Here is a 12,687-nt window from a genome sequence, read left to right on the forward strand (position 1 = left end):
CAAGAATTAGATCACTGCCTGTACAAACAAACACTCCCAACCCCCCACACACTGTGAAATGAAAGCTAAAACTCACTGGCCTGGCTGCAATGCTCAGAACACAACAAGCTTGTAAAGCACAAGTATTATCCTGAGTGCTTTCACAGCTGCAGTCTATCCAACTAGAAACTGAACTAAGGATGCACCCTCTTCAAAGACATTAAGCATGGTAAAAAAAAGTCAAATGGCATTCTAAGGGGGAAAGAGGGAGAGGGGGAGACAGGAGCAGGGAGAAGGAGGGAGAGGAGAGAGAGGTGTGAGAATGGGAAGGAGGGTGGAGAGGAGAGAGGGGGGAAGGGAGAAGGTAGGGACAGAGGGAAGAGGACAGCTCACTGAATTGAAAGGAGAAGCAGGGGCTGGATGCAAACCGCTAACCATATTGTTCAAAGACGAACGTCTTACTATTCAACTAAAGAGCAAGCTCTGTAGTCGAGCGGCAAGTAAGGGTCTTTGGCTGATGTCAGTATTATTAATTCAGTCATCAGCCGCTAAGAGGAGATTCATTATAAGTTGACAGAGGGAGAGGGGAGAGAGGAGCAGGGAGAGAGAGAGGGGAGAGAAGAGCAGAGAAAGAGGGGAGAGAGTGGAGATAAAAGGGAAAGAGGAGCAGGGAGAGAGGAGCGGGGAGAGAGTGTGGAAAGAGGTATGAGGGATGCAGAGTGAAGGTAGGGTGGAAAGAGAGGAGGGTGGAAATGGGGGAAATGGTAGCAGGGAGAAAGAGGGAAGAATAGGGACAGGGTAGAGTGGGGAATAGAAAGTAGGGGTAGAGGGGACAGAAGAGAAGACAAAATATAGCATCTCAGTTAAACGTTTCTAAAGAGAATGCAAGTGCAAGTGAAATGGCGATCTTGTGCAAATAGTAGCTTTGAAAAGGGATCTTTAAACAAGGGATCTTGGCGTACCCAGGTCTCAATCCAACACGTCTAACAGCGAGACTCTGCAGTGGATCTGTGTCTGTCCCAGATCCCAGGTCAGGCTTGCTGCCCTGGCTGCTCATCTTTAGAAGGACTAAAAGCATTTCTTAATAATTCTGATAAAGAAAAACGCAGCTCACCGGCCACGCTGAGAGTCTTGAGCCGGAACTCCATGCCGTACAGGATGATGAAACACTGAGAGAAGTCCAGCTTCCTCACCTCCTCCGGGTACCGATCAAAATCACGAGAGGACTTCCCCAGCCGAATCTCTTTGATCTCCCGTATATCGACTGTACAGACGGGAGAGAGGAGGGGAGAGGGGAGGGACAGGGGAGAGGGAGAGTGGGGGAATGAGACGAGAGGGGGGGACAAATGAGAAGATAAGTCTCAGTTAAAATTTTAAAAATATAAATAGTAAACAGTAAGATTTTGTGATTTATCAAAGTTTTATGATTTAGTCCAGTCATTATTTTATTTTATTTTTTGGAATTTAAAATTTGGAATCACCAATAATTTTTTTCTCATTTTTCTCCCCACTTTGGAAAGCCCAATTATTTTGTTTCAACCCGGCTCACCACTGCCACCCCCGCGCTGACTCGGGAAAGACAAAGACGGACACAAGCGTCCTTCGAAACGTGTGCCAGCAGCCGTCTGCTTCTTTTCACTCTGCAGGCCCGCCATGCAGCTACCTCATCGGAGGACAACGCAGCTCCGGGCAACTTACAGGCATGCCTGCAGGCCCCTGGCCATTCTACAGGGGTCGCTGGTGCGTGGTGAGCCGAGGGCACCCTGGCCAACCTAAGCCCTCCCCAACTGGGCGGCGCTCGGCCAATTGTGCACCACCTCCTAGGAACTCACATCCACGGTCAGCAGTGGAATAGCCTGGACTCAAACCGGCGACCTCCAGGCTATAGGGCGCATCCTGCACTCCACGCAGAGTGTCTTTACTGGATGCGCAACTCATGAGTCCAGTCATTATTGAGATCTACTATACTTTAATGTACTATATTCAAAAAACTTTCCCCCGGGTGTAGCTACACTAAGGAAGTGTTCCAAAAGTTACAAAGCCAGCAGTTTGTTTTAAAAAAATAAAACAGAGCAAACTTGTGCACAGTGGTAAATGTGTTACATGCTGTACATCACTGATCTTAAAAATAACGTGTAAAAAATAATGTAATTGTATGTAAAGAATAATGTGATATCTTGTAACAATTGTAAGTCGCCCTGGATAAGGGTGTCTGCTAAGAAATAAATAATAATAATAATAATAATAATAATAATAATAATAATAATAATAATAATAATGACAAAAGTTAAAAAAAACTAGAAATGCAAGTTTCTATTTTTGCTCACTTCTATAAGCTTGTGCATTCACTGTGTTCTACCTCTATGTCAGTCTGTGCTTGTAAAAGACCTGGCCTGAGAGTCTCCACAGAGCTGCTCTGACAATCAGTCCTTATCTCTTCGCTTGTGTCATACTAAAAATGAATTGTGTTGGTACTCTTTCGTTGGCACAGCCTTGGGATTATGCATGGTGTCATTGTCAAGCCTCTCCAGGGTTAAAACTGCCCTTCAGCATCATCTGTGCTTGAGATTAACTTGTTTTCGTTGTAATGAAACCGTGATTAAAACGTTTATTTTTATCTTTCTTTTAATATATTCATATGTATTTGTAAGTATATACATATGTATATGTATGCGTGTATGTATATGTATGTATGTGTGTGTGTGTGTATATATATATATATATATATATATATATATATATATATATATATATATATATATATATATATATATTGTAAGGCAGCAGGTTGAGGGAGACAGCAGGGAGGAGGTTAAAACCTCCCTGAAGAGTAAAATGGAAAAAAAATGCACCTTTTTGGTAATTGTTTTATTGTTGAATTATCCCCTGCACCTGGGTAGTAATTGTAAATTAGGACCAGGTGCAGGGTATAAAGGTAAAGCAGTTAGTTTGCTCAGGGCTGCTGAGGAGAAGGACATGGAAAGGGGTACTCTGTGTCCTAGCAGCCCCAATGTAAGTCCTGTGCTGTGTTCAGCTTTGTAAAGCGTGTGTTTTGGTTGCTACGGGTAAACGGGGTATCCGTCCCTTGTTAGGAAGGGCGTTCCTGTATGTTTAGTTAGTGCTCGTATAAGAGCTAGGTGTTTGTTTTGTGTTTTTGTTTGTTTTATTAAAAGTACGCGTAAGCGCTGAACCACCTATTTCTGTGTCTGGGTCAATTCTTAAAGGGGCAACGAACCCGTGTGAGGTGCAATCATTTCACAATATATATATATATATATATATATATATATATATATATATATATATATACAGACGCGCTCAAATTTGTTGGTACCCCTCAACAAAAAATGAAGAATGCACAATTTTCTCTGAAATAACTTGAAACTGACAAAAATAATTGGCATCCACCATTGTTTATTCCATATTTAATAGAAATCAGACTTTGCTTTTGATTTTTTATTCAACATAATATTGTAAATAAGAAAACAAATGAAAATGGCATGGACAAAAATGATGGGACCGCTAACCTAATATTTTGTTGCACAACCTTTAGAAGCAATCACTGCAATCAAACGTTTTCTGTAGCTCTCAATGAGACTTCTGCACCTGTTAACAGGTAGTTTGGCCCACTCTTCCTGAGCAAACTGCTCCAGCTGTCTCAGGTTTGATGGGTGCCTTCTCCAGACTGCATGTTTCAGCTCTTTCCATAGATGTTCGATAGGATTCAGATCAGGACTCATAGAAGGCCACTTCAGAATAGTCCAATGTTTTGTTCTTATCCATTCTTGGGTGCTTTTAGCTGTGTGTTTTGGGTCATTATCCTGTTGGAGGACCCATGACCTGCGACTGAGTCAGAGCTTTCTGACACTGGGCAATACGTTTCGCTCCAGAATGCCTTGATAGTCTTGAGATTTCATTGTGCCCTGCACAGATTCAAGGCACCCTGTGCCAGGCGCAGCAAAGCAGCCCCAAAACATAACCGAGCCTCCTCCATGTTTCACTGTAGGTATGGTGTTCTTTTCTTTGAAAGCTTCATTTTTTCGTCTGTGAACATAGAGCTGATGTGACTTGCCAAAAAGCTCCAGTTTTGACTCATCTGTCCAAAGGACATTCTCCCAGAAGGATTGTGGCTTGTCAATATGCTTTTTAGCAAATTCCTGTCTGGCTTTTTTATGTTTTTCTTTCAAAAGTGGAGTCCTCCTGGGTCTTCTTCCATGGAGCCCACTTTCGCTCAAAAAGCGACGGATGGTGCGATCAGAAACTGACGTACCTTCACCTTGGAGTTAAGCTTGTACCTCTTTGGCAGTTATCCTTGGTTCTTTTTCTACCATTCGCACTATCCTTCTGTTCACTCTGGGGTCGATTTTCCTCTTGCGGCCGCGCCCAGGGAGGTTGGCTACAGTTCCATGGACCTTAAACTTCTTAATAATATTTGCAACTGTTGTCACAGGAACATCAAGCTGCTTGGAGATGGTCTTGTAGCCTTTACCTTTACCATGCTTGTCTATTATTTTCTTTCTGATCTCCTCAGACAACTCTCTCCTTTGCTTTCTCTGGTCCATGTTCAGTGTGGTGCACACAATGATACCAAACAGCACAGTGACTACTTTTCTCCATTTAAATAGGCTGAATGACTGATTACAAGATTGGAGACATGTGTGATACTAAGTAAAGAAACTAATTAGTTTGAAATATCACTATAATCCAATTATTTATTATCTTTTCTAAGGGGTACCAACAAATATGTCCAGGCCATTTTAGAGTATCTTTGTAGAATAAGCAATAATTCATCTCTTTTCACAGATTCTTTGCTTTATTCTATGACATACCAAAGGCATGCAAGTATACATGATAAAATAGCTTTTAATTTCATCACTTTTCAGGAGGAATGAAGCATTATTTCAATGAGCTGTAAGGGTACCAACAAATTTGAGCACATCTGTATATATATATATATATATATATACAGATTTATTCAAAGAGCCAGCTGCCATATATATATATATATATATATACACCTTTCAGCATATACATGCAGTGCCTTGCAAAAGTATTCAGACCCCTGACCAATTCTCTCATATTACTGAATTACAAATGGTACATTGAAATTTCGTTGTTCGATATTTTATTTTAAAACACTGAAACTCAAAATCAATTGTTGTAAGGTGACATTGGTTTTATGTTGGGAAATATTTTTAAGAAAAATAAAAAACTGAAATATCTTGCTTGCATAAGTATTCAACCCCCACACATTAATATTTGGTAGAGCCACCTTTCGCTGCAATAACAGCTTTAAGTCTTTTGGGGTAAGTATGTACCAGCTTTGCACACAGTGTTGGAGTGATTTTGGCCCATTCTTCTTTGCAGATTTGCTCCAGGTTGTTCAGCTTGGTTGGACGACGCTTGTGGACCGCAATTTTCAAATAGTGTCACAGATTCTCAATGGGATAGAGATCAGGACTTTGACCGGGCCACTGTAGGACATTCACCTTTTTGTTCTTGAGCCACTCCAATGTTGCTTTGGCCTTGTGCTTGGGATCATTGTCCTGCTGAAAGGTGAATTTCCTCCCAAGCTTCAGTTTTTTAGCGGACTGAAGCAGGTTCTCTTGCAGTATTTCCCTGTATTTTGCTCCATCCATTCTTCCTTCAATTTTAACAAGATGCCCAGTCCCTGCTGATGAGAAGCATCCCAACAGCATGATGCTGCCACCACCATACTTCACTGTAGGGATGGTGTGTCTTGAGGCATGGGCAGTGTTAGGTTTGCGCCACACATAGCACTTTGAGTTTTGGCCAAAAAGCTCTATCTTGGTCTCATCTGACCACAAAACCTTTTCCCACATCGCAGCTGGGTCACTCTCATGCTTTCTGGCAAACTCCAGACGTGCTTTCAGATGGTACTTTTTGAGTAACAGCTTCTTTATTGCCACCCTCCCATACTGGCCAGTGTTATGCAGAGCTCTTGATATGGTTGACTGGTGCACCGTTACTCCACTCCCAGCCACTGAACTCTTTAGCTCCTTCAAAGTGATTGTTGGCCCCTATGTGGCTTCTCTCACAAGTCTCCTTCTTGTTTGAGCGCTGAGTTTTGAGGGACGGCCTTTTCTTGGCAGTGCCTGGGTGGTGTGATGCAGCTTCCACTTCCTGATTATTGATCCAACTGTGCTCACAGGGATATCCAAACACTTGGATATTATTTTGTACCCTTTACCCTAATATATGCATTTGTATTACTTTATCTCTAACTTCTGTAGAATGCTCTTTCATTTTCCTTCAGATTCACAGCCTGACCAATGATCCTTCAACAGTGGGGTTTTTACCCAAAAATGTGACAGCAACTTTAATGGTTCACAGGTGGAGGCCAATGGTAAGGTAATTGTGTCCTTGTTAGGTCAATTTCTTTCATCGGTGTAAACTGGGAGCTTCCACAGCACAGGGGTTGAATACTTATGCAAGCAAGACATTTCAGTTTTTTATTTTTCTTAAAAATATTTCCCAACATAAAACCAATGTCACCTTACAATAATTGATTTTGAGTTTCAGTGTTTTAAAATAAAACATCAAACAGAACAAAATTTCAATATACCATTTGTAATTCAGTAAAATGAGAGAATTGGTCAGGGGTCTAAATACTTTTGCAAGGCACTGTACTGCACTACACTACAGTTAAAGAAATCCCGGCTTGTCAGCCATGATTTCAGTTAGTGTGAAATTGTACTTTGTTGGTTACAACCACTTTGAACTGTTTGTCGGGATTGTTCTCGGAGTGGTAAAGCCTGCTTAACTCACCAGTGAATTTCCATGACTGAAATGCCACGGTATTAATTATAATACCTGCGTAGTTTTAGTGCAAAGCTGCTTATCAAGTTTGTGTAATGCCTGAAGAGTTTCTATTGAACACCAGCCAGTCCCTCCCTCTATAGAAACTGACAAGCATATGCATGGAGGTTGAATATCTGTGTAAAGAGACCATTAAGGAACGTTTCAATGGCATTCACTGTATGAGCATACTGCACACAGTACATAATTGTCCTAGTTGTGCCTAACAATCCACAGTAATTTAAGCTGTGGTATATCTGCTCGTGTCAAGGAAGTAAATGCCAAAAGCACTGGAGATACTGCACTGTCGCCGAGTCGCTTCATGTTCACTGTGCCGTGCTTGCTTGGTGATAACAATGCTACACCACTTACTAAACAAAGTGCTTGGGTGCTGCTTTAAACTGCTGCTCTGTGCAATTAGGGACCTGTTCTGTCTACCAGGCATGTGTGTTTGTGGGGTGCATGTGTGTGTGTGTTTGTGGGGTGCATGTGTGTGTGTGTGTGTGGGGTGCGTGTGTGTGTTTGTGGGGTGCGTGTGTGTGTTTGTGGGATGCTTGTGTGTGTTTGTGGGGTGCGTGTGTGTGTTTGTGGGGTGCGTGTGTGTGTGGGGGGTGCGTGTGTGTGTTTGTGGGGTGCGTGTGTGTGTTTGTGGGGTGCGTGTGTGTGTGTGTGTGGGGTGTGTGTGTGTGTGTGTGGGGTGCGTGTGTGTGTGGGGGGGGTGCGTGTGTGTGTTTGTGGGGTGCGTGTGTGTGCTGTGCTGGGGAAAACTGCTATTTTTTTTTGCAGTACCTGGTGTATTGTTTTTATGTTAAGAAGACTAGTCGTTGCAGATAACAAAGTTAATTCCATAAGTCTCAAAAACACATTTTTGAAATAAACACATATTGTAGCAAACACGTATTTTCAATTGAAAACATGCTGTCTGGACCTACACTAGGTTAAAGAAAGCTCCCAGTTTCTATGCCTTATTCTCAGCCTATCTGTACCCATTGAGACTGTAGGGGGCCTGACACACAAATAGGCCAGATCAGTCAGCAAAACACAGAACACCTTACAATAATAAAAAAAAAACACACCTAGTAAATGAGTAAGGAGAGAAAGCACCACCAGCAGTTAAGCAGTTCAGAGATATTATGAGGGACACACAGCACCTGTAGCATGACAATGACAAGAAGTCTCCAAAGTATCCCTAAATGAATAATTTAAAAGAATTGACAGTGAGGGATTCAAAGTCTAGTTTGCAGGAAACTGATTCCAGGCCCAAGGTAGTTAGTATGGGGATGATCTTGTACCAAACTGTTTGAACCTTTGGGATGGTAACGTTAGAAAGATTTTTTAGAACGTATGCTGTAACTGTAACTGATAACAGGCTTTATTAAAAGTGATCTCAAGTAAGATAGAACAAGACACTTTGTAATGCTGAAAGGTTTTATAATGTATTCAGTTTTAGACTCAAACACCTAATCACTTGAAGCCTGGGTCGAATGGAGAACCCGGCCTCCAGAGGTGAAATGTTTGAGAACCCTGGTGCAGTGGTAGACGCTTCCCTCCTAGAGGAGCATTATTGAGCAGTTTCTGTTCTGTTACAAAAGAAACTCCCCCGAAACGAATTCCAGATGTGTATGTTTGTAAAAGTAGCCCCTTGTGTGGTACTGAGTTGTAAGGAGGTAGAAAAATAAGAACTGGATTATATACTTTTTTTCTGCAGATGGTGTGATACAGATTAATATAAAATGCATTTTCATCATGACATTCTGCACATTCTGCACATTCAGCCCACTGTGTATCACTTAAAACAAACTCTACTGATATTCAGAAAATACCAAATATTTTAAGATGGACGTAAACTTTGATATAAATTTGGTCTCAGATGTAGGGTTGCCACCTTTGAGATACGAAAATACCGAAAATACCTCCTATTGTCTACTTCTTCATTTGTCTCTGCCATTGTGACTAACGTTACAGTATGATACTTAATAGTTTTGCACTTCTTCATTCAAAGGGCTGTCATACTTAACAGCAGCGCGAATGCTCGTACCAGATAACACACAGCGGTGATCACACAAGAAAAACATAACGGTACAGCGTTTTGGTGGCTTACATTGTTACCTCAATTCTTTCTGGTGCATTTACACACCACTGTGTTATAGTATTTGAATTTCACTCATACAAGCACAACATGTTATATTAAATTGTTTATTGTAACACATTTTTTAAGAACATATCCAATAGATTAGAATGCTTAGAATTACCGGACATCTTCCAAAAAAAACGGACAGGGGGTCAAAGTACATAAAAATACCGGACAGTCCGGTAAAATACCGACGGGGTGGCAACCCTACTCAGATGAGGATGAATTTCAAAAAGACTTTAGAAAACCCCTGGTCTGAAGAATGCACTTCTCTACACCCAGCTCATCTGTCACAAGGGACGAGCTCCGTACCGCCTTGTAAAAAGAAATAGATTACCGTACTGTACCTTCAAATGAGGTCGGGGAGCTACTGTATTCTTGCTGATATCTTACTTATCTTACTTATAGAAAATACCAACTTTTATGGCATAAACAAGACATATCTTGAAACGCCACAGCCGGTTTGTAGAGGAAGGGAAGCAAACAAAAAATGTTTTGATACAATATTACATGTAAAAAATAAAAAACGTTTGTTTTTTTTTCCTCTGAATTGCACTTTCATGTTCTGTGAGTTTGAGAGGGACTATATCATATCAGATTGTAAACATGAAGTAAAATGGAAATGTGAAATACATCTCTATTAGGCCAGGGAAAAGGTTAGTTTTTACTGGGCACTGCCAGCAATTGAACTTCATTGAGAGAATCATTTTGGGGCAGGAGTTTCCATAACACTGAAAGCCCAGTAGAAACTGAAATGCTGAGCTGGCTTCTGAGGAGTTAGCAGTCAGAGTTGTGCCTCTCCCTGGCTTGCTTGCTAATAAGCCTCTCATGGTGGAAACTTTAAAGCTGGCTCTTAACGTGTCTCTCATCAGCCCTGAGCCTATCTCTCCTCTCCTATCTGTAAGCTATTAGACATGGCAGCCAGAAGAGAGAGGAAAACCACAAGTGCACATGAAAGCAGCGCAGGTAGAGTAATGAGAAACAGAGGCTGGCAGGGATTGAGGGGAGCAGACACACATGTGAGGGAACTGAGAGCACACAGACAGGAAGTCACCCGTGTGGGTGAAGTAGAGGCACTGTATTTAAAGACTAGTTTTCAAGGGTGTTTTGTAAACATTCACTAAGGTTAGAGAGAGGTTGGGAAATATAAGAATAAACTCCCTCTTTGGAAGCTGCTGAGGAAAGGTTTTGTGGATACAGGACCAATATAATGGAATAGCAGTCTTTAAAACCCACTAAGGTTTTACAACATCAAATAAAACCCCCAAAAATTCTCTATTCATCCCTAGACTAAAAATCTAGACTGAAGTTTGGCTGACTGTAGTTACATGGATAATAACATAAGAGTACCATTTTGGGGCTCCCAAGTTGCACATCCGGTAAAGGCACTCCGTGTGGAGTGCAGGATGCGCCCTATAGCCTGTAGCGTCCAGGCTATTCCACTGCTGACGGTGGACGGGAGTTCCCAGGGGGCGGCAAACAATTGGCCGAGTGCCGCCCATGGGGGGAGGGTTTAGGTTGGCCAGGGTGTCCTCGGCTCACCGCACACCAGCAACCGCTGTAGACTGGCTGGGCACCTGCGGGCCTGCCTGTAAGTTGCCCGGAGCTGCATTGTCCTCCGACGCTGTAGCTCTGAGGTGGCTGCATGGCGGGCCTGCAGAGTGAAAAGAAGTGGACGGCTGCTGGCACACGTTTCGGAGGACACGTGTGTCCATCTTTGTCTTTCCCGAGTCAGCGCAGGGGTAGCAGTGGTGGCAGTGGTGAGCCAGGTTGAAACTAAATAATTGGGCTTTCCAAACTGGGGAGAAAAATGATAAAAAAAATAATTGCCGATTCCAAATTTTACATTCCAAAAAATAAAATAAAATAAAATAATGACTGAATTTTGGACGTGAAAAATGGGAAATATGCTTTTACTAGAGGCCTACTGACCTTTGGTATAAAATTGTTTTGCAATACTTTAGTAGGCTTGCATAGGATTAACCTTACTGGCCAGTGCTTCACCATGGAATTCCTCTCTGCTATGCTGTAATCGTGGGATACCACAGGGCATTTTTAGAAGAGTTGAAAGCGTGGCACTTCTTTTTTTTTTTTCTTGTTCACAGTGTTCATATTTACAGCTTCCAGATCCGGCTATAATGTGCTGGTTATGGTTTATAACAAAGTCACATGACTCAGGCGCTCAGCCAATGAGAACGCTGCCAATAGGGCGCCACCCACGGCTGCTCAGGCTCTGCTAGAGCACATCAAGCTGTGAGCAATGCCTCAAAGCTTGTATTGAAGTGCAGGTGCCCCAGCACAGGATTACAGGAACACATGAGGCATTCAGCGTTCAGGGTTACCCCTGCCAAGTAACAATAATGAGTGGAGCCGCTACAGTGACTCTCTATACCAACCCAACTTAATGGGGAAGTCTCTCAACATATTCTGACTGTTTGAAATGCATTTACAAAAGAGAGGACGCCATTCAGCCCATCAATGCTCATCTGGTTCCTAGTAGCTGATTGATTTCTTAATCAAGTTTAAGGATGATTGTGAAGAAGTGTCTCCTACACTCTATTCTACGTCTATCTCCACCTACATGTCCAATTGTGTGTCCTCTGGTCCTGGTGTTTTAATGCACTCTGCTGTGTTTTCACTATGCTTTATTTCACTTTGCTGTGTTTTCACTGTGTTTTCACTGTGTTTTAATGCACTCTGCTGTGTTTTCACTGTGTTTTAATACACTTTGCTCTGCTCTGTCATCACAGACTCTGCTTAGGAATTCATTTCCAGACTCTGCCATGAATATGACCATGCAAGGCCTGTCATTACTGGTTTGGGAGGAAAAGGAGAAACAGACTGGGTCAACTGGGAGAGAGCCAGCCCAATAAGGACAGCTCCAGCCCCATCCAGCTCACAAGAACTCTGCTTGCTTTTCTCGTTCCTGGAGCGCTGTGAACAGATCTTGTGTATCGATATGCACAGAACACAGAACAGGATTCTTGAGTTTAAAAAAATACTTCTTTATGTTTAGTGATAGTTCACGACTAGAAACACTCGATCGTGCTAAATTTGGAAATGCTAAAATAATCTAATGACACATTCTAGTCAAAATATGGATCTCAATTTAACGCTTCTTTTTTGTCATTTATAAGTTTCCCATGGTAAATTTACACTGTAATTTTGCAGTTTTCCCTCCATACTTTTCACAGGGTTATATCACATATTTACCATAGTTTGCCACGGCTTGCCATGCTTTTTAAATTTGCTTTACCATACCTCTCTCGGCTTTACCATGCTTTCACTGTGCTTTATTGCACTTTTACTATGGAAAACTTTTATAAGGGTTAATGCGTCATATGCACGGTATCTTTTATTATAACAGAAATCTTTTCGCACAGTTTGAGCAGACAGAACCCAAACTGCATGGCGGCATCTCTCATTTCATCAGAGAAAGCCTACACATCACAGATGAACTTTTAGTATGAAGCTCTCCTCAAAGGCACAGCTCCACTAACGCCAGCCCTAAAGAGAAGGAGAGCCGACAACACTCCCCAAAACAGCTAAACTCGTGAAACAGCAGCTTCAAGTCTCTTTACTCAGGCTACAGGGATCTACTGAGGAACACGTAGGGTCAGTTATACAGCCTGAAGAAAAACGTTTACAGCTCCATATCATGGTGGAAGCATAGCAAAGTGTAGTAAAGCATAGTGAAAGCATGGTATAGCAGAGGTGAGCATTGTAAACCCCACAGAGGTATGGTAAAGCAAATAAAA

At 42.0% G+C, this 12,687-nt stretch overlaps 1 protein-coding gene across 2 annotated transcripts in view; it reads right to left on the bottom strand.

Moving 5' to 3' along the window:
- LOC117394730 (1-phosphatidylinositol 4,5-bisphosphate phosphodiesterase gamma-1-like) overlaps window positions 1-12,687 on the bottom strand; it is a 60,910-nt gene that overhangs the window by 43,209 nt on the left and 5,014 nt on the right. For both annotated transcript variants that reach the window (XM_033993230.3, XM_033993229.3), the window contains exon 2: window positions 1,094-1,243. In XM_033993230.3, the coding sequence (XP_033849121.2) occupies window positions 1,094-1,243 (150 nt within the window). The remainder of the gene's footprint in view (window positions 1-1,093; window positions 1,244-12,687) is intronic.

Source organism: Acipenser ruthenus, chromosome 3 (genome assembly GCF_902713425.1).
Source record: "Acipenser ruthenus chromosome 3, fAciRut3.2 maternal haplotype, whole genome shotgun sequence".
Taxonomy (NCBI): Eukaryota; Metazoa; Chordata; class Actinopteri; order Acipenseriformes; family Acipenseridae; genus Acipenser; species Acipenser ruthenus.